The 26,264-nt window shown below is 41.7% G+C and overlaps 1 protein-coding gene and 1 long non-coding RNA gene across 4 annotated transcripts; one reads left to right on the plus strand and one right to left on the minus strand.

The window, feature by feature from the left end:
- Window positions 1–3,179: 3,179 nt before the first annotated feature.
- On the minus strand, window positions 3,180–6,025 carry LOC144464417 (uncharacterized). Its single transcript, XR_013492120.1, has 2 exons — window positions 3,569–6,025; window positions 3,180–3,448 (listed from the first exon to the last, which is right to left on the minus strand). It is a non-coding gene; the product is annotated as an uncharacterized LOC144464417 (long non-coding RNA).
- Window positions 6,026–6,216: 191 nt separating this feature from the next.
- On the plus strand, window positions 6,217–23,185 carry zyx (zyxin). 3 transcript variants are annotated; one of them, XM_033641156.2, is made up of 10 exons: window positions 6,217–6,354; window positions 14,077–14,312; window positions 16,041–16,300; window positions 17,096–17,191; window positions 18,038–18,601; window positions 18,861–19,002; window positions 19,713–19,882; window positions 20,921–21,099; window positions 21,561–21,681; window positions 22,507–23,185. In XM_033641156.2, exons 2-10 carry the CDS (start codon window positions 14,090–14,092, stop codon window positions 22,618–22,620), a joined length of 1,869 nt encoding a protein of 622 aa, XP_033497047.2. In that variant the 5' UTR covers window positions 6,217–6,354; window positions 14,077–14,089; the 3' UTR covers window positions 22,621–23,185. The 3 variants fall into 3 exon arrangements, with proteins under 3 accessions (XP_033497047.2, XP_078027767.1, XP_033497049.2); XM_078171641.1 differs by lacking the exon at window positions 6,217–6,354 and adding an exon at window positions 6,719–6,878; XM_033641158.2 differs by lacking the exon at window positions 6,217–6,354 and adding an exon at window positions 6,952–7,064.
- Window positions 23,186–26,264: the final 3,079 nt, after the last annotated feature.

Genomic DNA, 26,264 nt, shown 5'->3' on the forward strand with positions numbered 1-26,264 from the left:
ATGAGGTGGGTGGGGACAAGGGGAGAGATATAAATGTTGTTATAAAAGGAGGCAGGCTCTAATAAGGTGTTCTCTAATGGCCTTGCTTATGTGATTAGCTTTGTTTTAGCCGGTGGGAGATACAGTTTATGTGTATTATTAGTTGGTGCTTTGGGCTGGCAGTTCACCATTTCTAGCTTCAGCAGCACACACTGTTTTATATTTGTGTGTGGGTGGTATGGAGTCTCTGCGCTCACGCTGTGTGTGTGTGTGTGTGTGTGTTTGTGTGTGTTTGTGCACTCCAGGTCTTACACAAGGCAAAACCTTGCGTATGAGGAGTTCCCAACTCTCCTCTATTATTTACAATTCTCTTTCCTGCTCTCCTGCAATCACCCTTCACTCTCTGGCTACAGCCCTGCTTGTCTAGACCACCAGCACTGCTGGCCTGTTTGTATCCACTGATGCTTCTGTGTCCAGCTTCTCATGTACCCACTCTCCTCAACAAGCCTATCAGTCTCTCTTAGAGTCATGTCACTATCTACACACCGCCCTGTCCTTTATCACATCTGTGGCTGATGTGGATTTACTTGCTGTCAAGAGATTCTGAGCGAGTCTTCTTCCCTCAAGGCATTTCAGTCTGGCTGTGCACGCCACACATAAATGAGTATCACTCTGACACCTGCTGGGGTAACTGGGGCACTGCAGTCTCACACTGCCGTTGAATGGGGGCCAGTTTGGCAGCAGACAGATTTTTCCTGTGGGTGCTGCTGAGTGAAGAGACCATGTTCTGTCTCAAGTATGCAGGTTCTCATCCTGTCTAAAGTACGCCTGGAATTTCTGCTTGATGGCTTAATGGTTTTTGCTTTGTAGGCACTGCTATCTACATTTAAACTCCATTATAGGCTCCGTTTTATGTTTATAATACCTGAGAGAGGATTTATGCAGTGGTGGGTAGAGTACTGAACATCTAAACTCAGTTAAAAGTACAATTGCCCCCATAAAAAAAAGACTCAAGTAGAAATTAAATAAGTTACAATAGGTGTAACCTTCTTTAATGGGCTTGTGGAGGTAGAAGAACAGTTTTTAAAGGTAGAGATCTGTGTTTGTCAAGAGGCACAGCAAGCATCATGTTACTGTTTTTTAAGATTTTGGTATAAAAAGTGTGGCCAAGGACTGTTGCTGCCTCCTGTTCTGGGTTTTCTACATCATCTCATCATGGTTAAAGGACAAGTGGTGCTTCTTTTTCTTCTAGGCAGCTGGCAACTTGGCATTTGCAGTAGAGGTGCTCCTCGTGCGCTCTCCCGCCCTACACTCGAGCACTCCGAAAGTATACTCAATAAAGATTAGAAGCACTATTTTAAAAAATGGTACTTGTTTCTTTAAAAAAAAAACTTTTTTTTACTCATGTGCATTACTTGCAGAGCTTTACTACTCATACATGCATTCATGCATGCTGCATTGAAACTTCCTTAATCAACTTTATGTCACATCCCAGACCTAAATGGTCAAAGGTGTGTTTTACATGTGGAATTGTGAAAGGGTGTTTCTTGCACTGTACCTGGATGTGTATTAAAGTCCACACTATCTGGCAAAAATCACAAGATGGACTCTCCTCTCTACAGCTAAACATTTTCCGCAAATAACAGCTATATTCCCCTCGTCTACTGTTGCCTACTGAGAGATTTTCTTAAAGGGGAACTATATCCAAAATTCATACATTATTCCTATGGTCTCAGACAGTCCAAAAAAACAAGTGCACATAAACAACTCTGTGTGTTAAAACTCAAGTTTGTGATGTCATCGAAAGTCTGGAGCTGCTCCACGGACAGTAAATTGACACTGACAGCACCCAGGGGAATGTTCTGAGTATATGAGTATGTTTTCTGTTTCTAAACTGAGAACATTGCAATAGAATCAAACTCACTGGAGTTTTACGGCCACAAAATCAGGCTCATATTCGTTGTCTGTGGAGCAGCTCCAGACTTTTGATGACATCACAAGTTTGAGACTTACTTCTTTGTTTTCTGGCTTTGAAACAGTTATTCATGTTCACAAGTATTGACTGAACTTTCTTTGGCCATGGAAATAACATATAGGAACTCTAAATGTAGGTGCTGTCCCCTTTAAAGAGCTGGCAGACTTATTTGGATAACATAGGCATGTAACTACATTGGTGATGGAATTGTACATGCATTCATCTTTGTTTAAAGGGGCTCTATGTGAAAATCAGAGCATATGAGTTGTGTTGACATGGTTCTCAACATGGAGATGGCTGAGCTGGCAGCTAGCGGCTGAGCTGGCAGCTAGCAGCTGACAGGCTTGAACTCCAAAAATAGTGCTAAACAGCAGCAACAGTGTTGACAGAGCTAATGGTGTTAACCAGGGGGAAATCTGAGGGTGGGCCCCACACCTCAGTTTCAATGATGTCTCTCGATATCAGTGGTTACTGACTGTCAGTGCAAAGCAGTGGCAATGAGCTAGCCAGTGGAATAAACACATGCACTAACATACACATGCAGCTGGACTAGCTCACCGAAACAAACGAAGCTTGGATTACAGCACACACAGAAGTAGTATCACTTCATTCTCGGCTCAGGACATCATCACTCCACTAAATCTTCACATAGCAAACAGTGGTTTGCTGCTATATTAATGCTCTGAATGATGCCAACAGAAGCTTTAAGACAACCCCTCTGTTTGTAGTTCTTTTGTTGTAACCCTTGTGGATGGGGGGCTGGGGCGGCAAGGACTTGAAACATTGTGTTTAATTGTTGGTTTGGTGTATTTTGTGTTGTCTGTGGGTGCAGCATATTATATCAAAAGAGGAAAAGAAAGCAAAGTTCTTGATGCTGGGATCGCGTACAAATAATTTGCTTTGTAAGGTCTACTGCCATGCTGTTGTTCTGTGCTTTTAAAATGCATTCACTTGGGTGTGAGCAATTAAAAACATTTACCTTGCATTCAGATGGCTTCCCACTTTTCCTTTGTTGAGAAAATGAGTGTGTCGAGAGAAAGAGAGAAAGAGGGAGAGCGAGTCGGAAATGATCCAAGATCAGGATATTAACTGTGAGCACTGTGGTATTATGAGGCAGGTAGTGACTCACATGAGCAGTGGGAGGTGGAGAGGGAGGAGCGGAAAAAAAGATGGGAAGGGAAATAAGAGTGCAGCGTATGGAGGGCAGACTGAGGAGTGGAGGGATTGGGGGAGAACATTGGTGAAAAAAAAAACATACAGCATGAAACAGGGAGAGAGAGAGAAGGAGAAATATGGCACTTTAGAGAGGGAGGGGGAGAGGAACTGTTCATTCCAAGGTTTGGCTGCATTCCAGGCTGTCTGGCTCTGATTCTGACGGCCTCCTGTTTTTCTTTTTTTCTGTCTTACCTCCAGACTGACTGGACCCTGGAGTTGCCTTCTCCCTGCCTGATCCAAACTTCAGTCACCATGGCACCACCCCACGTGTGCAGCTGGCTGAAAAGGGCAAAGGAGCGTTACACATGTGTCACTTCAGCTTCCTCAGTCCCGTCACTAGTCAGACTGAAAGCAAGCTCATGAATTGTCTGGAATTTGGAACGGCAAACAGACACTGACCTCTCATGTCACCTGCCTGAGAGCCGACGAGCCAGGATGGAGTGTGCTTTTTTTCTCAGCATACACCAGAGCTGCTGAGTGGAAATTCAACACATTTTTTGTCCCAGTGGAAGTGGGGAGAGACTGGAAACATTCCTTGCGGGACAATGGGCTATCAAAGACCCCAATGACCACTCCCTGTAGTTCACAGGCATGAATCAGGCAGCAACAGGTTACACAACAGCCTCCGCAGAGATTGGATGGAGGAGAACCTTGCCTGGTTTCACAACCTGTATTAAGTGCAACTCTGCTGTGACTCAGACAGACTGTCATATGGTGATCTGAAAGTTGGTGGCAATCTTACTGAGGCGTGGATGAGTCAGAATAAACAGTGCACAGTTCAGTTATTTAATGTCAAAGTCAGCCTAAAGAAAAGGCAAGACAGGGAAAAACTTTTTCCATAGGGTGCGTTAACTGCAGTTGTTTCCAGTGCAGTTTCCGATGTTACAGAATTATCTAGAAATATGTTAAACCATGGGTGCTTAAAGTTTTGGTAACAAAGTGCCAATTACAGGGGCCAGCATATGATTAAGGGCCGCATAGGAAAACTGCACAAATCTCACTTCGACATGAAACTGCCGAGTTGTCCACTGAAAAATCACTATTCCTACATCCCTAACCGGACAGATGCTTGTTTGACGCAGTAACTGAGTAGTGTACTGAATGTAAGATATTGAAAATGAAGCAGTGACATGGACCACAAATGATTCAAATATTATGCATGCATTTCATGTCATGTTCAGGGGCCCTCAGGCTACACTTTGTGTTAAACTAACAAAGATAAGGCTACAACCATTCATTCATTTTATTTAGTCATTCATTCATTTTCCATAACCGCTTTTCCTGTTGGGGGTCGTGGGGAGGCTGGAGCCTATCCCAGATGACATAGGGCAAGAGGCAGGGCACACCCTGGACAGGTCGCCAGACTATCACAGGGCTGACACATAGAGACAGACAACCATTCTCGCTCACATTCACACCTATGGACAATTTAGAGTCACCAATTAACCTTCATGTCTTTGGACTGTGGGAGGAAGTCAAATTACCCAGAGAAAACCCACGCTGGGTTAAAAACCCGGAACTCTCTTGCTGTGAGGTGACAATGCTAACCACTGCATCACTGTGCTGCTGCAACTGATTATTATCAATTAAACAGAGGATTATTTTCTCTCTTAATAAATAACGTTTGGTATATGAAATTTCAGGTGATCATATAAAATGACTGTCACATTTTCTACATTAGGTGAAGTCATTAAAATGGCTTGTTTTCTCTGACCAACACCTCCTCACAACTATGCTGAAACCATGAAATCCTGGGTATATCTCCTTGAAAACTGACTTTATTTATTGAAAAGTTATTTAAATATATCTCTCAATTGAGTCATTAATTACTCAACTAATCATTTCAGCTCAGCATAGCTAAAAGTGGTACTTGATTCCAGTAAAACTTGAATTATTGACTGATTTGAATCAGGAAGAGATGAAAGAGTCTCACTCTGTTGGTGTCTCTACTGTTCCTGTGTTATTAAAATGAAAAGGTACACTAACCATAACATTTTCAAAGTGTTAAAAATATAAACGTGATAATAAATGTAAATGTATGTAAATGATAGACATATTCTGAAAGATTTCTTGCATTGTAAAAGCAATGACTACACCTGAAAGTGTGATAAGACTCAACCATGTGGGCAACATGCGTCACCAAGGTTTCTGGTGTGTGTGTGTGTGTGTGTGGTGTCGTGGTGTGTGTCTGTGTGTGGGTGAGGCACAAAAGGATATTAAGTCATAGAAGTGGGTAATGTGCAGGATGGGAGGTGTCATCTGAAACCAGGTTGAGGGCAACCACATCCCTATTGTCAGGATGAGCAAACATACGACTTACGAAATAGCCATATACTAAATTTACTCTCCATAATCAAGTGTGCTAATCATGCACACAGAAGCAATCTAAGTCTTTGCATGTTCACTGCCTTTGTGCAAAGCAAATAACGGTGTGGCAGCGCACTTGGCAACAGACAAAACAATGCCTTTACGATCTGATCCTCAGCTCTCTGCCTGTTGAGGCAAGTGAAAGACAGGAAGAAAACCAGTCTTATTTTTTTCTCACATTAAATAAAAGTTACAGTGGGCAACCTAGTCCACAGCCCAGCCCTGGTGGAACATACTTTCCTCAACCGTTGTACCTCCTTGTGTTTAAACCCTGACCGCCTTTAGTGTCTGTATCTAATCAAGCCTCTAGCCCCATTATCTCTCCCTCCCTCTCGCTCCCTCATTCCCTCGGTCTGACCTTACAAGGAGAGGCAACAGGGTTGATGTCATTGAATGAAGAATGCTGTAAGAATCCAGAGAGAAAAGAGAGCGGGGAGGAGGAGGGGTCTGACTGGACAGTTTAAGTGTGCACACACACACACACACACACACACACACACACACACACACAGAGGGGAGAGAGAGAGAGAGAGAGAGAGAGAGAGAGAGAGAGAGAGAGAGAGAGAGGTGCTGTTTACATAGTAATACACAACTCCTGAGCCAAAGTAAAACGAGAGAGAACTTGTTTGGAAGGATGGTGTCATTCCTTTTCCAGGCTGAAAAGCACAGGGGGAGGGTCTAATAGCTGGAGAGGGGAACAGAAGTTACCATTACAGTCAACTGTTACTCAGCCTGGACCAAGAGTAAAAGAAGAACAAAAGAAAGAGGGGAAGCAAACAAGGAGAAAAGGAGACACACACTGCAGTTGTATTAACAGGGTGAGTAACTGTATTTGCTGTGAATCAAGATAACAGGAGGAGATGGCATGTCTCACTTTTTGGGGGGTCAGACTGCCCCAGGTTACCTAATAAGGTAAAGTTTATTGTCAGGTTTCAATGATAGCACAGATTTACAGAAACTCAATGAGGGTTGCTGTTAACACCTCAGGGAATGGCATCATTGCGACGTGACAACTTCTATGGATCTGTCATAAAGCTGTGTTTTATATGTCATTTTAAAACTACTGCAGGGTTTAACTGAAAGATACCTCTGGGTGGGTGGTGGTCTGTTGTTTCCCTGGCTGTATAGTGAGCAACGTACAGTAGGTTGCTACACCAGCTGATGGACACCGACGATAAGGAATGGGCTATGCGGAAGCTGCAACAGGAAGTCCAGCCAAAAAGTTGACAAAGCTAGCAAGCTAGCAACGCAGCTGGAAGCTTTTATGCACTACAGAGAGTAGCAGGAATATTAAACTTGATGACAGCACAGTTAAGAGAAGCCGCCTGCTTTGCCATATGAGGTAAGGAGAAAAAATGGGGCGGTGTTACCCACCGATACAAACTGACCCAAGGGTTGTAACGTTAGGAGAGGTAGGTTAGGGGTGTGCGCGAGTGAAGCTAGCTAACCTTACCGTTGATGTGATTGATGATAAGCCACAGAGCTTACGTTCATGTTTATCACACAAGGTGGCTGGTCAGAGTCGCGGGTGAGTGTCAGATGCCATTAAATCGTCAGAGGGTTTAATTTCTGTGTTAATGTGTGTCGAAGAAATGACGGTAAATCATATGAGCGTTACCTGAATCAACCCGACTGAGACACGCTAACGTTTCTAACGTCACGAGCGTCCAACGGTTACTGCTGGAATGTTAACATCAACGTAGAACTGATTTTCACTCTTAGCCACCTAGCTAAATTAGCCAACGTCTAGCTAGCAACCTTCATTTTTTTCGCACTCTGTACATTGCTAGATAGTGAATTATTAATTATTATTTATTAACCTAGCTGTCTGTCTCCATTTGCTGTGTTAGTGACCGCTCCCCCATTGATGTCAGCTGTCAAAGGCTAACAGTTGGCTAACGCTATCTAATCAGTGGGGTGCCGAGGTGGGTGGAGCACCATGGTGCAGTATGTGTAACTTATTATTGATATAGCCAAGTGATTAGGTGGTACATGATTACTGCTCTGTTGTGCCCATATTGAGGAGGCCTTTATCACTGAATGGCCTATATTCATAACCTAATTGTGTCTCATGTCATGAATGAAAGGATGCGACCAGTTCTGCCACAGCTCAGTGCACTAATAAGGCATGTTGGGAGAATACAGAGGGATCATGGCCATGTTAGCACAGCACTTACACAGCTTTAGTGAATATAAAAATCCTGTCATTATCAGTGTTAGCCATACAGCTGTGCCTTGCCTCTCTGATTTGCCTTTTCATCAGCCAGATAGGAGGGAAGCCTCAGCCCAAGGCCATAGTAAACTGTGTTTAAGAATAACTAAAAGCTAGAAGACTCCAGCTTGGGTTGGCCTGAGGTTTGTGTGGTGCTTCTGTTTGAAAAGACTCAGATTATGGTCAGTAACGCCTCAGTAAATTGTTGAGGCAAATGGAAATCAGTGAATGGAGATGATCTATGAATGAGTGCATGCTACCCTTGATGACTGGGGTGATGAGGAATCGTCTTTAATTGCAGCCTCCGTGAGGCAAGACAGGCAGGCTATTTTAGGGCATCCCTTTGCGCTAAATCCCTGCATGTGAAGCTCTTTTGATTTTGTCTCCCACCCATCTTGTGACTCTTCTTTAGCCTAAATCCCTCTACTGTAATATCTGTGGAAGCGGATAAGGTGGTGCGGGTGAGAGCTTGACACAGAGCCCATCGCCTGATGTTATTACCAGTTTTGAAATGTTGCCTGCTCAATCAGCCATCTAACTGTAGTCTGAGAGGGAGCACAGCACTGGTGCTCAATGCATGTCCAGTGACCTGTAAGATTGGACTCAAAAGGGTTGTTTGTCCCCGCATTAGTGACCCCCGGCCTAGACACGCTTTCCCAGAAACTGGGTGTGCTATTAACATGCGAACAATAGAGAGTTTCATCAACAACACACTAGTCACTGATACAATGACCAACCAGACGCGGAAAAAGTTAGTTACTCTCAGGAATTTAGGTTCCTGTAACTGTTAGGGTAACTGCCTTTATAAATGTGGAATTATCTTTGTGTTTGTGTTTGATTGCTTTATTGTATTTATTATGTGTACTGACAAGCAGTTATGAGCTTGATACTAATGTGGGACCTTTACCTCTATCTGTGTTGTTAAAAGAACATCAATTTTGGTAGAAAAACCACAGCAAAAATGTTTTTACAGAATATATGTGAGCACATTGGTACTCAAAAAGAAGTTCATCTATGCACCATGCTGCAACACCTCCATATATGACCATTTAAAAGGTAGCAGCACAGTTTATAAACCAAATGTAGTTCCTCTTTAACCTCAAAGTAATGAACCACTGCTGAGTTAAACAGTTTGCCATGGAAAAGTGTGGTAAACTCCCCCGTAACAGCTACTGCATCATATAGTCTGTCGCCTTCAGAAAGAAGGTGTTCATGTGAAACTCATTAACACTAAGACAAAACACAGTGATAACAACAAGTGTGCTACAAAAGGTGCAGTTTTATTTTTGTTTATTTGTGCTTTTTCATAGTCCCTATGGGACTTATAATGTTGAGTCTCAAGGGCCTCTCAAGTCCTGAAGAGGTCTCTCTGTTCTGTAAGGCAGTGATTCTCCAACCATGTTTAGTGCCAATACCATGCTGTTTTTCATATTCTTCAAGGTTGATTACATTTACCCTCTGTCGCATGTGTAAATCAGTCCCTGATAAGGTGGAATGAAAACCAACTGTGCTGCAGTACCCAAACCAGCATTGAGTACCATTTTTGTAGCCTATAAAAGCTGTCCGGCCACGTGGAGGTTGCACAAAGTTCAAAAGCTGCAGAGGACAGCGTGTGATTTATGCAGGGGCCCTATCTAAATGCTCCGTAATGCCATCCTCCATCACAGCTGTAACATAGAAATGATTAAATGCAGCTTCAAGTGATGTCATTCAGTTGTTAGTGAGCGAGAGATGAATGAGAAGTTGAAGAGAGTACAACAATAAACGAGATAAATATGGTTGTGGTCTGCCTCAGAACACACGTCTGTACATCAGATTGTGAGAGCGAGCCAGAGCTTATGACAAGCACTCCATCCTTCAACAAAGCAGCAAAGATATATAGAAAGAGAGGCTGTTTGGAAAGAAGCAAAAAAAAGAGGTGATGTCATTGAGTTGTAGTGCCAAATATGTTCCTCAGTTGAGGGTCTCTCTCATCTCAAGCATCAGGTTTCAAGATAGATTTGGAGTAGGATGTCTGGAGCTCTGCGTGGAGCTGATGTCATCGTATTAAATCCCTCAGGATCGAATCAAGGAGCAGATGGAACCTGACCACAAGTTATTATCACTGTTGAATAATTGAGGGGACTATTGCGTATTGTCTCGTATAGAGACAAGGTAGCTAAAGTGCTGTAATGAAAAGACTAAATCACAGTTTATACCCACCCTTCTTGTCAAGCACTCCTTTTAGAAAGCCATTATAAATCCAAGTGCCCTGTTTAGAGCACTTCAGCCTTATTTAAAGCCAAGAGCTTTATCTTCACTGTAACCAGTCAATCTGGTTTTGCATTAAGTGACCACTCTGATCAACTTGAAGTAAGCATTGATATCATGTTAATAAGATGCCAGCTGTTTTTCAAAAGACTGAAAAAACATCTGTCCTTTCTCTCTCTTGCACTCTCCTTTTGTTATTTTATTTTTCCATTGGTGCAAACTGCTCTGCAAAATTTCCCTGTGTGCCTGTAGAAAGTTGGCAACCAGAACACTTTGCATCTCCATTAGAGCCTCACCATCTCCCCTATTGATTCATGCAGCAGTTTTCTGAATTATTTAGACTACATGAGATAGTGAAGTGGAGCTAAGATTGTAACTGTACTGAAAGGACACTGACATTTGAGAGTAAATCTCATGCCTGGAGATACTTTCACTGATTGTTGTAATGTTTTTTGTTAGATAAATGGTCAAAACTAATTGTGTTTCCTGGTGGCATAGCTAATCTGAACCCTATGATCAATCACTAATGCTGTTGTAGTGAGATGCATCAGAAGGAATTATACTTCAAATCAAATTTTTGTCTAGTCAGAGCAGAAAGCTATTGGTCTGAACTTGTGTTAGTTTAAAACTTATGACCTATTTACATGATAATACATACAATCTGATACATAAAGACTGTACATACACATATAGAGCGATCTGATAAAAATGCATATACACAACAAATTAGTATTCCAACAAATGAATTATGTCCCTGTATAGTTAAAGTGTTGTGTACCCAGGTTTAATACATCAGTGATTCATAATGGGAAGTCTAGACTATTGAATGACACAGTGGAAGAGTCGACACCTCCACATGCCCAAAGGACATATATGGTTAAAAGTGTTCAGCATCTATAAATATTGATTTTAAGGAAGCTGACTCAAAAAGCAGAAGAGAAAATGCCTTGCTACTTTCTCTGCAGAGAAACTTGTGATTATATCACGAGCACCAGAGATACTTTCATGAGCTCTGAGGGGTTTTTGTCTTGTCAGAACTTGAAGCGTTGCCTGTGTGTCCCAACAAAGTGGAATGAGGATGAAACACTTCAGCTCTTTCCTGGTTAGTTTAGCCTTTACTGTCAGCTAGGCCCAGTCTGCATAATGGTTTTCAAGGCTATGTCAGGCTTGATCTCTTCCTGGGGTAGGTTGTTTTCCCAAATGCAGACTCAATTATATCTAAATGGTAAACAACTGATGTAGCTACATTTTAACCCACAGTGTAAACAAAGTGTTTTGTGGCTTTTGGAGAGGTTTGCTTAACAGTATTATGTGTGTCAGGAAATATGTGTTGCAACTTCAAAGGCAAAAATACAGTAAGTTAAATTAAAAGGAGCCAGTTTAAAATCACTAATTTAAGAAAGGAAGAAAAGACAGTTGGTCCAGGGTTAGATGTAAGACTCTTAAAGACTTTTTCAATGCCATTTGGAATGGAATTTAAGACAATTTTACAATAACCAAAACTAAAGAAAAACATGAACTGACATCAGTTATGTTGAGGGAAATTTTTGCATGAAATGTTTATTGTAACATAAAACATGACTTTTTTGGAGGTGGAGATGGTGGCAGAACAGAACTGGGAAATACCTGACCTTTTTTAGCAAGTTTTCTTGGCAAATTTGTTTTTCATTCTGCATGTGGGATTCCACTGCCTTGATTCCCATCATGCAGAGTTTGAAAAGCTTTTTGCAAAAAATACACCAAGCCTTCTTGCCTTGTACTGAATTAGCTATGCAACAAAATCTTGGTTAAATAGCCAGTACTCATTAAATTTGTACTTCCCCATGTCGTCCAGGGTGCAGCGACAGCCAGCAGATAGTGGATCCTCCAATCTGAGCATCTTGGCAGGAAACAAAATAGTAGTGTTTTTGGTTCCACTATCCAGATTTGTGTGATGTTAATCCAAGAAGCATTCAGTTAATTATGAAAGAAAATGGATGTTATTTTGAGATTTTCTGATGCCAATGTCTTAACATTTTTAAGTCTTTTGAAAGATTGATTTAAGACATTTTAATACCAATTCAAACCTTATTTTTAGATTATTGAATTCAATGCCTTTTAAGGCTTTTTAGGGTCCAGTAAACTCTTTAGTCACAGTTATTTAAGTATTTGATATTTTGGGGATAATATTTCTGAAATGTTGAGAAGAAACCATGGCGGCATACTTATTAACATACCAGGATGTTTATTTCCGTTTTCAAGGAAAACCCATGCACATCAACCCCTAGCCTGTGAGAGAAATACTAAAGCTAACTCAGGAGAGGTATATCAAGACGCACTGATACAACCTTAACCTGTTTTTCAGTTTGACTTGTGCATACTTTTCTTTTGGAAATGATTAGTGTAGTCTTAGTAGAGTAGACAAAACAATGAATGGACATTTACTGAAGTACTTTTGAATTATAGATGACTGAGAAAACAATCCCACACTCTTCTTTTCCATATCTGTGACATTTATGGAGGCATCTATGCTATGCAACCTTCATTAGGATGTGAGGATAAATGCCACACAACAAAGAGATAATTGCATACTGGATGTTCAGTGGAAAATGTTAACTCCAATTTGTCTAATTCTTTCCACCTACTCATTCTCTAACAGGTTGTGTGTTGTGGCTGCGTGACATTTATCTTTTACAACCTATTGAAGACTGCATAAATAGTCCAAAGTCTTAAGCAGTGTCATAGTGTAAGCTAAGACAGCCAGTGTGTGTGCAGATGTGTGCGTCAGTGTGTGATTGTGTGTGTTGGTGGAGGAGGTCAGAAAGAACAACCGCGCTTTTGACTAAAGTTCATATTTGGGGGCCGCCGGTCTTCAGGGGAAATGTGTTCAGACTTTGCGAAGAATCTCAGTAGAGACACTGAAGTAACATCAACATTTGTTTAACCACCACCATGTGTGAGGTAAATATTTGAGCTCTCTCTCTTTTTGACGCACCTCACATGAAAATGTTATGATAGTTGCTATCGTCCCCTGGTCTCCCTCTTACAAAACTTGCTCTCGTCTTGTTTTATGTCACAGTAGACAGCCATGTGTTATACATTGTAAATTGTGTCTGGCATCTGGGAGTGCCACTTTGTCTGCTCGGTATACATGGCCCGAGGAAATGTTCACACACTTTTCTCCCATTCCACTGTAGACTATTTGCCAAAGCTTTTGTGTTTAAAGACTAACACTGGATTTGCAGAATGCCTCGTGGTGTTTTTTTTGTTTTTTTTACTGCAATTTCACTAAATCTAGAAATAGTCACAGTCCAAACTACATTTTAAGAGACACTGCAAGCCACAACAAACCTCTATTTTAATTAGTTTTGCTAAGACTTTAGGGGTCGAGACAGCTGTGTCTCAGTTATAAAGTATACAATAGGTACCAATCTGCATAGCGTACTGTTTTGGCAGTTGGTATAAAAGAAGTTAAAGTTTTGTACCAACAGGAAATGAGAAACAATATGCACAGATTGAATCAATCAAAACTGCAATGTTAGGAAGCAACTGCCAATTTTAAAGTTGGAAACCTAACAAAGCAAAAAAAAAATGTTCCTCCAAAGATTCATTACCTTCATATTATTTTTTTTTTAGTAGTTCCTGCAGCTGTCTCACCTTTTTTCCCTCTGTTTCCTGTTCGCTGTGTAGTGACGGATAACTGTCCGTCAACACAACTCTAAAACTCTTGGTGTAGTTAATTTTGTCGCTTGTTCAGTGTAAAGGCATTGCATACCAAAAATCTGGTTGCAATTACTTTGTAATTTGGAATTGTGTTGGGCCAAATGTTTTGTTGATGTGTCATCACCACTAATCCTCCTGCAAAAGACCCGACATGCTTACACTGCCAAGGAATGCGAGCCCTTTGACTTTAGTCAGCTGATTAATGTTGGTTTCATCATGTGGGGTGAGAGAGTAAGACCCCTGAGTCTGGTGCTATTTGAACCTCACTGCAACCTGTATTATACCATTTCAGAAAAACAGCCTCTCATATAAGTATTAATATTTTCCTGTACGGTGTCCAACTGATGTTCATAACGTTTCTTGTGTTCATCCTCAGATAAATACACAAAATGGAGGACTCCAGCAGCAGCAAGCCATTCATGGTGACATCCTCTCTGAACTTCAAAGTCACCACCCCGTCCTTCTACAACCAGCCAAAGAAGTTTGCCTCTGTGGCACCACCGCGGCCAAAAAGTATAACGCCTCCCTCGGCTCCATCACCGACACCAGTAGGCACAGCTGTGATTGGCCGAGTGGGCGACCTGCCCCCACCGCCGCCTTCGCTCTGTGATGGTATATGCATTATTTATGCTATTTTGTGAACCATTTCTGTGACAATCTTAAGTTGAATCCACTCAGTCAGTCCGCTGTACCCTGTCCCACCCCCTGCTGCTTTTTATGCTACAGCATGCAGAGCTCCACTAATGAGCGCAGAAAACATCAGCTGTACAGTGCTGTTGTTTTAATAAGTTGCCGACAAGACATAACGTCACTGTGCTGTAATTCCTGCCTTTGAGATATTACAGTCAAATGTTGATAGTTACAGAGTCTCATACCTTTTGCTTTTGGGGGGGATTTTACTTTTAGAGTTGTGCATAATTATACCTCTAGTGCGAATTTAAAGATGTCTGAGCTGATCTAAATCATGCACAAAGTCAGACACCCTCACCAAGTTAAAGCCTCTCTGTGGAGTTTATGATCATTATAAGTGTTAGAGAGTAATGTTTTACAAGTGGGCCTCTGTTTTGTTTGTATTGCGCACATACATGACACTTCACAGTATGTAGGTGACGCCACTCACATTCCAGCTGCCGGTTTCACACTGTTCAGGACGACGCTTGATGGCATGTACGTGCAAAGAAGCGTAACAATGCACCTGACTGTGAAGACTGCCAGCAAGTAAGAATAGATGTCAACAGTGCAGGTTTCAAATGTTTTAAAAATGTAATTTCCAAATATTTTATCAATGAGGAAATGCATTCAACATATTTGTGAGACCTGAAGGATACACACAGTGGTTTGGTAAGAAACACTGAAACTAAACAGACATTTTCTTTGTTTACAAGAATTTAACAAAGGAAAACATACGTCAAGATAGTGGCAGGACTGGGCTGTACCCTTTAGCCCTTTTTACACAGAGATCACATGACAGAGCTGCAATATAGTTCCTTCACTGCGCTGAATTTGTTGGTTTTTTTTTTACACAGAACCAGCAGCATAATGGTTCCCCAGTGTGTGGTTTTAGATAGCATGCTGGCATTGCGGAAGCAAAAGAGGACTGATGAGCTTAATGCGTTACACAGTGTCAGCCTCTAGTGTGGCATGTAACGTATGCATCAGTAGCGCTTTCTAAACAATAACATGGCAATAACAATCATTTACCGTCTTAGTTATGTGGCGGCTGATTTCGTACTCTGTCTGGAGGGTAAGGAGCTCTTTGACCTAATTGTGAGCCCCAAGTTGCAGACATTTTCGGCTGCTGTTATTCGACTTAAAGTTAGCTACTAACTGCTATCAGCTGTTTGTTTTTTGTTTTAAAAATCTCCTGGCACTGGGTCTCGCACATAGCACATCACCAAAACGTCACACACATCCCGTCCACGGTCCCGTCCTGCCAGCTGTCCATTTTGCACAGATGTTGATTTTGTGCTGATACCACTTCCGCTGTTGACTTAAAAGCAAGACAGCTGTCCCTCCTTTCTGCGAAAATGGCGAGGCGGAATAATGGCACGACATTTCCACCTTGAACGGGCAGAGTAAAACAGGCTTTTTCATTCTCAGTAGACATGTAGAGTTAAGCAGTTGTACAGCTAAAAGTCAAAGACCTCCCAAACTGGCCAAATCCTCCCCATAGCTTTGCTCTTTATTTATGTTGTCCTGTTTGTTTTTTATTGCTGTAAACATATGATGTCAAAGCACTCACTACATATGACAAATGATTGACAGTGAAAACTGGATGATTAGTGCAAACTGAGTTTAAGAAACAGCTTTTAACCAATCAACCCTCCTCATTTCTACCAGACTTCCCACCCCCTCCTCCTCCTCCACTGGATGATGATTTGCCAGCCCCTCCCCCCGAATGCCAAACCACACCCTCCGCCTCTGACGCCCCCCCTCCCGCCTTCCCTGCTCCACCTCCAGTTGCAGATGACCTGCCCCTCCCAGCTCCCCCCGAGGACAGCGCTTGTCCGCCTCCCTGCCCGTCTCCCCCTCCTCCCCCACCCCCTCCACCTCTCCCTGCCTCCGGTACCAGTATTCCCAGTGCTGCAGGAAACCCACAGGTGAGTCATGATGGTATCTTCACCAAATTAGGCTGAAGTTGCTTCGCCTGTCTGCATGTTTCCTCTTTTTGCTGCATGTAATTGCATTTTAGCATAATTTGATCATCAGGCAGGACACTGGAGGACATTGTTGTGGAACCACAGTGAGTCCATGGAGTATTGGCAGGAAATACTGTCTTTTGAGATTTTCCCACAAATTATATTAGCATTTGTCTGGGCTAAGTCACCCAGTTTCATGCGTCTAAGAGGATTATTGCCCATTTATGCAACTGAAATAGTTTTTAGACATGGCATGAAAGGCTAATTGTAGAGCTGTTTATTGTTAGACTGCTTTAATTGCAGCTGGTTTGTCAGGCTATAAAAGCACCAATGTATGGAATTAGATGTTGTTGGCCGCTGTTAAAAGAAATATATATGTATAAAAAGTCTTTGACAGGATGAAAATAGAAGTATATCTCATGTTTAAACCAGCAATGATTCTCTGCAAACAATTCACTGAATCCAAAAATGTAATAATTGAACAGTTAGAATTCTCTTTCATCCAACTAGGGAAATGAAATTAAAATAGTATTCATTTATTCATTGTTGTCGTTAATCACTTCATTAAGTGTGTTTGTTTATCATTCATTCTTTCAGTGGATATGTAAATATAACTAATGATTTTTCACCATCATCTGTCTTTGCATTCTCGGCTCGTCCTGACCTCATCGTCCTTTGCTTCATTGTGATCACTTTATTTGTCTGAATAAATAAATACTTGTTGTGACTGTTTCCCCTTCTGTCTTCCTCTCCCAGAGGCTGGTGGAGAAGCAGACTAGCTTCGACCAACAGCTTGACTCTCTAACTGACTTGCTGTCTGAGATGGAGACCAGGGGACCTTTCAACCCTAAGGTACAAAGCATGGAGGGGTGGAAAACACACTGTAACAAACATAAGACAGAAGGTTACAGAAAGATTGAAGAGCAGATGAGAGGGGAAATGACAGCAGACTTTGACTCACAGGAGCTTCACTGTAGAAAATGAGAATGAGTCAGACACAGGGAAGAAAAGACAAAAAGAAAGGTAGGTAAGTCAGTGGAAATAGTTTGAAGAGATGCCAGGTCGGTTTCACTAGTCTCACTTCATCTGTTCAGGGTGAAAGCTCAGTGATTCGTGAACTGCGCATACAGCACACCAGACTGAAAGAGAAGACAAAAAGTGAGGTAGCGGGTGATTCACACTGAGAGAGGCGACACTTGCAGGGAGAGAGAGAGGGAGAGAGGGAGTGATGCACACAGAATTGAGTGGAGAGCATGAGAGAGTGATGAAGCCAGAGTGTGCTGCCAGAAACCCAGTGAGAGGGCCATAAATGGAGAGTGTTTTTATCCAACTGGGAGGTGCTGGATCATGGCAGAATAATGTTGGCTCAAAACTGCAAAATAAATGTCAGAAAGATGAAGCACTTCTGATAAGCTCAAACTGTGGAACGCTTCCAATGTTTACTTTAATCAAAGTACCTCATTCGATATAATAAAAGTGTCTGCTCGCAGCATTTCAGTTTCCAAGGTTATACACTAGAAATGAACTTCCTCCGTTGAATCATTGTTTATAGTAAATAGAAGTTTTATGTTGCAGGACAAGCTTAATGCATGTATAGATTAACCTTACACTGAATGTCTTTTTCTGCGTGCTTTGTTATGAAGTAAAAGAATCTGTAAAGAGATGATTTTATTGTTGATGTCGTCGTTTTATCCACAGTTACCGAGCCAGTATTCTTCAGCACCAGCACCCAAGCCTTCAGCTCCTCCCCCAACTGCTCCTAAACCGGCTCTCTCCTTCCTCCCACCCCCTGAGATGGGAGACCGCCCGCCACCGGCGCCCTGGGCAGAAGAACTAAAAGCCAGAACGAACCGACAAGCCAATCACAACGCTGCACCAAACTCTGCTGCTCAGCCGTTTAATAAGGCCCCGGCTGTGGCCCCCAAGTCCGGTTTCGGAGGGAGACCAACAACATCGTCGTCGTCTCTAGCACAAAAACTGAACCAGAACCTGAACCAGAACACCACCCCAATCGCTGCACCAAAACCTTCCCCTCCCTCTGCCACCTTCCCTCCGCCTCCCGCAGCTCCTCCTGCAGCTCCTCCTCCACCTAACAATATGGCGGCTGCCCCGGCCTCTAATCACATTAGGAGTTCTCCCTTTGCTAGTCAGATGAATGCAAACCAAAACCCTCCTGCTGCTGTGCCTCCTCCTCAAACCAAGATGATGACATCTCCCCCCTCATCTTTTAACCAACCAATGAAAAGTCCCCCTTCATCAACGGTATGTTCCAGAATATTTTACTTCAGAGTAACTCTTAGCATTGCATCTAGTTCAGTAAGGAGACACAGGAAGTACAAATAATTTAGTTCATAGTCATCAGATCAGATCTATGCATCTCTGGACCAACACTAGCCGTGTTTTCAGAGGTAAACCATTCAGTCGTAAATAACAAAATGCTCTCTACGGTCTGTTGTATGAAGCTTTGTAAATAATGTATACATATGTGCTAATGGCTTTGTGTGTTTACATGTGCATGCAGCCCTCTCCCCCTGGCCCCATTCCTATCCCAGGTGGAGGCGTTCCTCTGAATATGAGGGAAGTGGAAGAGCTGGAAAGAATGACCAAGGACTTCATTAAAGACATGGACACACACGCACCTGTCATCACCTCCCCTCCTACAGGTACATACACACATGCATAAACAGAGGGGTAGCTGTAAAATAATGGTGAAACTAACATTGAAATTCATCACAGTGAGTCATTGGTATATGATGTGTGAAGCATTTTAAATACGCAGTGTGTAGGAATTAATGGCATCTAGCGGTGAGAATTTCTCAGTGCAACCAGCTGAAACTTCTCTCATGTGCCGAGCAAGAACTGTTCACGAGGTTTTTACCATGAGCCAGATTATCCACAGAGCTCTCTTCCTCTCCAAAACAAACAGACCTGGTGATTGAAACAAGTGAAAACACTGAATAAAGTAGCTTCACATTACAAATCAGTGTTTTTCCGACGCTGTTCGGCCTGGTAATTATGGTGGCTGACATAAAAACGTGAATGGCCCTATCGAAAGTCAGCATTTGGTTTGTCTGTTCTGGGCTACTGTAGAAACATAGCAGTGCACCATGGCGGATTCTGTGGAATAGGACCTGAAACGATTCTTATTTTCAAGTGATTATACTCTAAAGAAAAGGTGTTTTTATTTTCTGAAACTTAATGTTGCAAAAAAAAAGTTTAAAGGTTTATCATGTGTGGAACTCATTTTGTTCAATACAATACTCATTAATTAGGGGATGACACTCGTTGACACAAACAAAGTTGAGTAAGAAGATGGATTTATTTGTGGATAATCCTGTTTGTATATCTTCCTTGTTCTCTCCTCCCATTTTAGAGGTCTGTGGGAAGTGTGGCGAGGCTCTGTCCCGCACTCAGCCAGCAGTGAGGGCCATGGATAAACTCTTCCACTCCAACTGCTTCTGTTGCATGAGCTGTCATCGCCCCCTGCAGGGCATGCAGTTCTATGATAGGGATGGAGCGCCTCAGTGTGAGGACTGCTATATGGTGAGGATACACACCGAGCTAATGGACACTGCATGATCATACCAAAACACCAAAAGCTCTCACCTCAGTGTCTTATCATTTTAAAGGAATACTTTAAAATTTTGCATTCAACTTTGTATCAGAACAGCTGTCTCCACCACAGGAGTATGTGTAAATGATCTGTGATAAACTTCCCTCCATCTTGCCACTGCCCAGATCTCCCTGCTCATTTCCTGGTGTAAATTGCATCATCCAGCAAATTTTCGCTGGGCTGTTGCTTAAATTATAGATTTTACTTCCTCATTTTAGTATGGCGACCACCACAGTCCAAGAGTATGAAACGGATTGAGAAAAAGAGAAGTCTCTCTCCCTCTCTAAAACTTGGATGAAACTCAGGTCAAACTGTAAAACTAGGCAGTGCTGATCAAATATAAACCAAGAGTCTGTTCCTGTTTTGTCTTTTTCTCACCTAAAATGGCTGCAGAAACATAACAACATTGTGAACAGGAAGTGGACATCATACTGTTTCATGTATTGTGAAATAAGAGGCTGAAAAAAAAACCCACCGTATTGTTTTCAGATGAGCACCTGGCATTATGTCACCCACCAGCCGGAGCGTCTATTAGTCTGGTGATGCACAGTGCACTGTAGTAGTTCTAAGTTTTGAGTAAAACTGAATACCACTGCCCTTTTCCTCTGTTTTCTCTGTTCATGTAGCACTAATTTAAAAAAATATTTGCATCTTTCTACTACATAGGCAGCCCAGTTTCATGAAAAGACCATATTTCCAGCAGTGAAATACTTCTTTAACTGTCAGTGTAGCTACAACTCACATTTCAACAGTTTCAGATTTGAACTCCTATGTTGTAACGTACACAGTGCACACTTCATTCTACATACTGATGAGTAAACACTGATAGTATGCAGTGTTCAGAGAATACCCTATGTGTAAAGAATGTGTTGAACAATGTTGACACAGTGAATATATCATCTCTGTGTGCCTCCTGGTTATTAACTAGTTTCTTAGTTCCATCTCATGTTCTTTCTGCTCCTCATCAGAACTCCCTGGCAGTGTGTTCCCGGTGTGGGGAGAGGATCACAGACCGCGTGCTGAAGGCGGTGGGCCAGTGTTTCCACGCCCACTGTTTCCGCTGCAGCACTTGTTCCTGCACACTCGAGGGGGCACCCTTCATCACTGATGACAACAACAACCCCTACTGTGTCCAGGATTACCATAGGTAGCTACTGGCAGTCAATTCCTCAAGGATAAGGAAATGTTGCATCTCTTTTCTTATGAGAAGTGATTGGGTTGCAGTGCAGTTTTTCAGCATATTGAAGCATCAGCCGCCCAAACATGTATTTCAAGGACAATGAGTTTTAGCTGTTTGGATTTTTCCATTTTCATGACGCATTCATCCTACCTATCAGGATTACTGATAAGAGTGGTGTTGCTGGAAGAAGGAGAGAACAACACTTCTTCTTCACTTGATTTGGACTGATAAGTTTACACAGCATGCTAAACTGTGGATAAAATAGTAATACTTAATCCTCTCTACTGCAGGGTCCACAAGCACCAAATCTGATTAGGTTTTATTAGAATACATTGCTTTTTTGGTATTTCTTGACTGTAACTGAATGTGTGAGAATTTGCTTAAGGCCATCAACTAACAGCCAGGTTTTCCTAACCTTTCTATTTCAGGCGTTTCTCCCCTCTGTGTGTGAGCTGTAATGAGCCCATTATTCCAGCCCCGGGCAGCGAGGAGACAGTCAGAGTGGTGGCTCTCGACAAGAACTTCCACCTCAAGTGTTACCGTTGCGAGGTAAGACATTTAAACAAATAAATCCACATCACATGGTGTATTGAAGGTGCTGTGTGTAGGATTTTAAGGGATATATTGGTAGAAATGGATGTTTTCTTTAGTGTACAATCACTTACAGATAAGAATCATTGTGTTTTCGGTGTCTTTCAAATGAGCAGTTCATATCTACATAGAGAGTGGGTCCTCGTCTATGGAGGTCACCATATTGCAATGCCAGGTTTCTATAGTAGCCCAGAATGGACAAACCAAACTCAGGCTCTAGACCGGGCCCATTTATATTTTTTGCTGTATCCACTGCAGTTATAAGCCCCTTTGCAATGAAAGTGTCGGAAAAAGATGGATTTTTGTAACAGGACACTGCTTTATTCAGGGTTTTTACCACTTTAAATCACTGGATCCTTTTGTTTTGGAGAGGAAGACAAGTTTGTGGATAATCCAGCTCCCTGTAAAAACCTCTGGATCTTAAGTTATTAGAGAAACAAGGTGCGCACACATTAGCGGGTGCTGGGCTATAGCCTGTCTGTGATGTGTGGAACAGAGTAGGAGAAACACTGATTTGTAACATGAAACTTTATTTGGTGTTTTTACTGGTTTTAATCACCTGGTCAGTTTGTTTTGGAGAGGAAGAGACCTCTGCAGATAATTTGGCTCCCGTTAAAACCTCCTGAACAATGAACTTTGAAGGAATTCTTACCAGGAGAAGTTTCAGCTGGTTGCAATCTGCAACCCTGTCTGCTAGATCCCCTTAAATCTTACACACTGTTCCTTTAAATAAACACTAAAAAGTAACAAAACACTAATAAATATCTATCTATTGTCCTGTAGGATTGTGCTCGCCCTCTCTCCATAGAAGCAGATGAAAATGGCTGCTATCCCTTGGATGGTAAGATCCTGTGTATGAAGTGCCACACCCAGCGAGCCAGGCAAGCTGCACAGTGATCGGCCGGAGCAGCGCGACTCAGATTAACTATGAACCAAAATCCAAAAGCACAGGATTCATTCAGCTGCCGTTTTGCCTTTGCAACAGGGCTTTATTCAGTATATGTGCGCAGGTGTGAGTATGAATGTGCTGTGTGAAAAAGGTATGTTTGCATGCAGACTCAGTGTAGTATCCCCCTCGTCTTTGTTCACTTCGCTTCAGTGCAGAAGTAATGTACTGCATTGAAATAAACTTCCTTTATCTTTTATTCCCGATCCCGAACTCCCTGACCTCTCATCCAGCCCTCCTTGTGTACTACAACTTATTTTTTTGTGCCAACTCTATGTTTACGCTAAATTTCCAGCAGAACTTGCACAAGAACAGTTTGGTCAAAAGAGCAGTCTGATGAATATAAAGTTGCCTTTCTTTGTCTCTTGCCTCAATATTGTAAGTAGCAACATATACTGAGATATTTCCATCTTAAGACTTTCACTGTCTGGTCTCTTTCCCTATGAGCATTGTAACTACACTGATGTTACTGAGACAGGTTGTTACCACAGGGTGAGGAGTACCACAATCTCCCATTTGACCACTCTGCATATTTCACCACTCCGGTTGGCTGTTGGTAGAGCATATCTTCAACACTTTGGCAGTTTTTGTGCCTGCAAGCATGGTTAATTATGCTTTCCTGCCTAGAAAGTGCTTTATATCAGCCGATCTACTCTGACAGCATTTTAAAGTCATCTAGGGCTACACGTTGACTGCAAAAAGATAAAAACAGTGAATGTTGCTCTTAGTTTTCTGTGATGTGAATTTGATAATTTACATGCATGCGTTGAATAATGTCTCGTTGCTCTCTCTTCTTCAACCATACAGACTGTATAAGAGCGAGGTTAGAACAAAAAAAAATCAGCTGTTTTCTTCTCAAACGTAACTCAGAGCTGATTTAACTGTGTATTTTTAGATGCATGCTTTTGGGATGCACAAATTACGAACAAACAGACGAGCACAGATTCCATTCTGGGGATCTCATCATTTAAAAAAAAAAACAAAAAAAACCCCCATGTGGTTATAAATGTCAGCTGCATGGCTGAAAACAGGACCTATCATGTGATCGTTGCACAGTTCCATTGTGAAATAAAAAAGCCTTTAAGTGTCATTTTGACTCTAAAGCTCCCGCACATGATCAATTTTGTATTCGTAGACACCATCTAGAAACATAGTAGTAGCTTTTGATATACATTTTCTTGGAATCCCTTGCTTTGACATATAATTTATGGACCATTTTTTTTTAAGTATTAAGGTTATATGTGTGCCAGTGCTAAAATAACCTGTCCTAACAGCAGGATAATAGCTCAGTAGAGGCATTAGAGTTTTAGGTAACAGATGTTAAAACATAGTGACCAACTTTCACGAAGCTGTTGGCAAGATTAAGGTTAATAAAACAGTTACATGAGATTCAGTGTTCTCACTGTCATGTATGTTTTATATCACCTTTTTGTGTTTGAGCCCAGTTCTTTGGTCTTGATAGATCCTAATGTTAAATACCACTATTCTTTCCATTATTCATCTTTTGTACTCTGTTCATGTCAGTTATATACTATTTTATTCTTATCTTACTGTACTGTACTTCATTGATAAATGCTTCAAATAATTTGGTTTCATTCTGAACCTGGAGATGTGCCTTTCTCCGCTGTTGTTTCCCATTGTACTCTTGAATTGAGCCTGGTTTGCAGCTACAGAAATTCATTCCACGATTAGAAAACAGTTGTTACTCGTGCTTGCATTGAGCCTGGTGCAGTATAACACCAGAATGACTAACATGGCAATAGTTACTAAGCATTGCATGCTATTTGTGTAGGTGGTGGTGGCATGTCTTCTATTATTATGTCTTTTGTTTGCACCAACGACTCCACCTCTTTGGCCCCGCCTTCATCATCAGTACGTGATATTATACGTATGATGATGCCTTCACAGTCGCATTTATCTGGCGTTTTATTGTGTTACGTCCTATTGTATAACATGCAGATGCCATGTCTTTTCATATAACTTTTTTTTTAATAAAGTCCTGTTTGATATGTGTGAATGTGTACATGTTTAAAAACATTATTTAGCCCCACCCCTCCCCCTTTGGCTGTATCAAAAGATAAACAAATAAATAAAATGCTGAATATCAAATGTTTTCCGTCTAATTTGTCACCTGGGATGAAAACTGGTCAAGTGAGACAATCGTGAATCTTGTCATTTTGTCATCATTTTTATCTTTACATGTAGATACTTTCATTACTGAAAATCAATACTGAGCTCATCATAAGCAAGTACATGATTAAAAAATAGAGATTCTGTGGCTGTGACATCACTTCCGAGGGCGCAACCACAATGGAAAGTAAAGTGACAGCACTCTGAGGTAAATAATGTTAAGGTTATAAAGATTTAATAAATGTTGGACAGCTTGTGATTGTTATATAATTTGTTATGGGATGTTATGCTGGATTTTAAGTAATTACATTCATTTTTTTTAATGTGGTTTTGACACTATCCCAGTTGAGTTCCCTTTTTATTTGTCCCTCACAAATCTAGCTTGCTAGGTAGATATTTAAAGGACTTACTCAAGATAAGATATCGAAGGTTTTTATCCAACAGCAACCATTTAATGATTACTTTTATTTCTCTTTCTTTTTACCACAACAATTTTTACAATAACCATGGGTGGATTGTAAGACAGTGGGCCCCAGGGTATAGACATGCAAAAGGCCCCACCACCTCTCCAGCAGGTGCTCCAGTCCCTTCCACTCCCCCCAGTGCACGTGCATGCCTCCAGACCTGGTGTTACTCATGTTACTTGGTGAACCAGTGAAAGCGTTCTAGGGTCGAGGGGACTATATCTATTTTGTGTTATCTGGGTCCACGACTGAAACGACTACCATCTTGTTCTTGGCCAGGTGTTCATGGATATGCTGCTGTCAGGCTAATGTTACCAGCTAACATTAGCTAACTTTGGCTACTGTTTTCTACCTAACGTTACGAGGTTAATCGATCCCAGAGGTCTGAGGTAATGCCGTCAAAGCTCTCAGTCGTGGCTAGAAACTTGGAGAAGTTGTCGCAGCTCGATGTAATTGCATCCAACTCGAGGCATGTTTAAAATGCTTTAAGTTTGACAATAGTTCACTGGGCTCTTCCAAACCCAAGACTGAAATTTTGGATCCACATCTGCTGCTGTTTCTCAGTTACTTTTTAAAAATACTTCTCCCCTTTACGTCCTACTGTATTCGGGACATAAATTGGCTCTTGTTTTTTCCCAAGTTTTATTGATTGGAACGGCTGTAAGCAGCGCAAATCAAAGGCATTGGTGCAGTGTTGGTAGACTTTGCCTCCAGCTGCCTTCAATCTGGACAGAGCACCATACGTCATATGCAAAGACACTATGACTGTGCAGTTTTTAAAAACATGTTTACATATTGTCTAATATTCTCTGTTTGTCTAGCATTTGTTGCTTTTCAGTAAATAAATTGTCTTGATATGACTTAATTCTTATGTTTGGTCTCTTGTCCACCTGATAAATATTTGTCATATATTAACTTAATATCTGTCCCTTTAGCTGCTTAATGCTCCACTATGTGCAACAGCTAGTCCCTAACTGTGTTGTTCTGCTGTTTGCTGCTGA

The sequence above is a fragment of the Epinephelus lanceolatus genome, chromosome 10, assembly GCF_041903045.1.
Source record: "Epinephelus lanceolatus isolate andai-2023 chromosome 10, ASM4190304v1, whole genome shotgun sequence".
NCBI classification, from domain to species: domain Eukaryota; kingdom Metazoa; phylum Chordata; class Actinopteri; order Perciformes; family Serranidae; genus Epinephelus; species Epinephelus lanceolatus.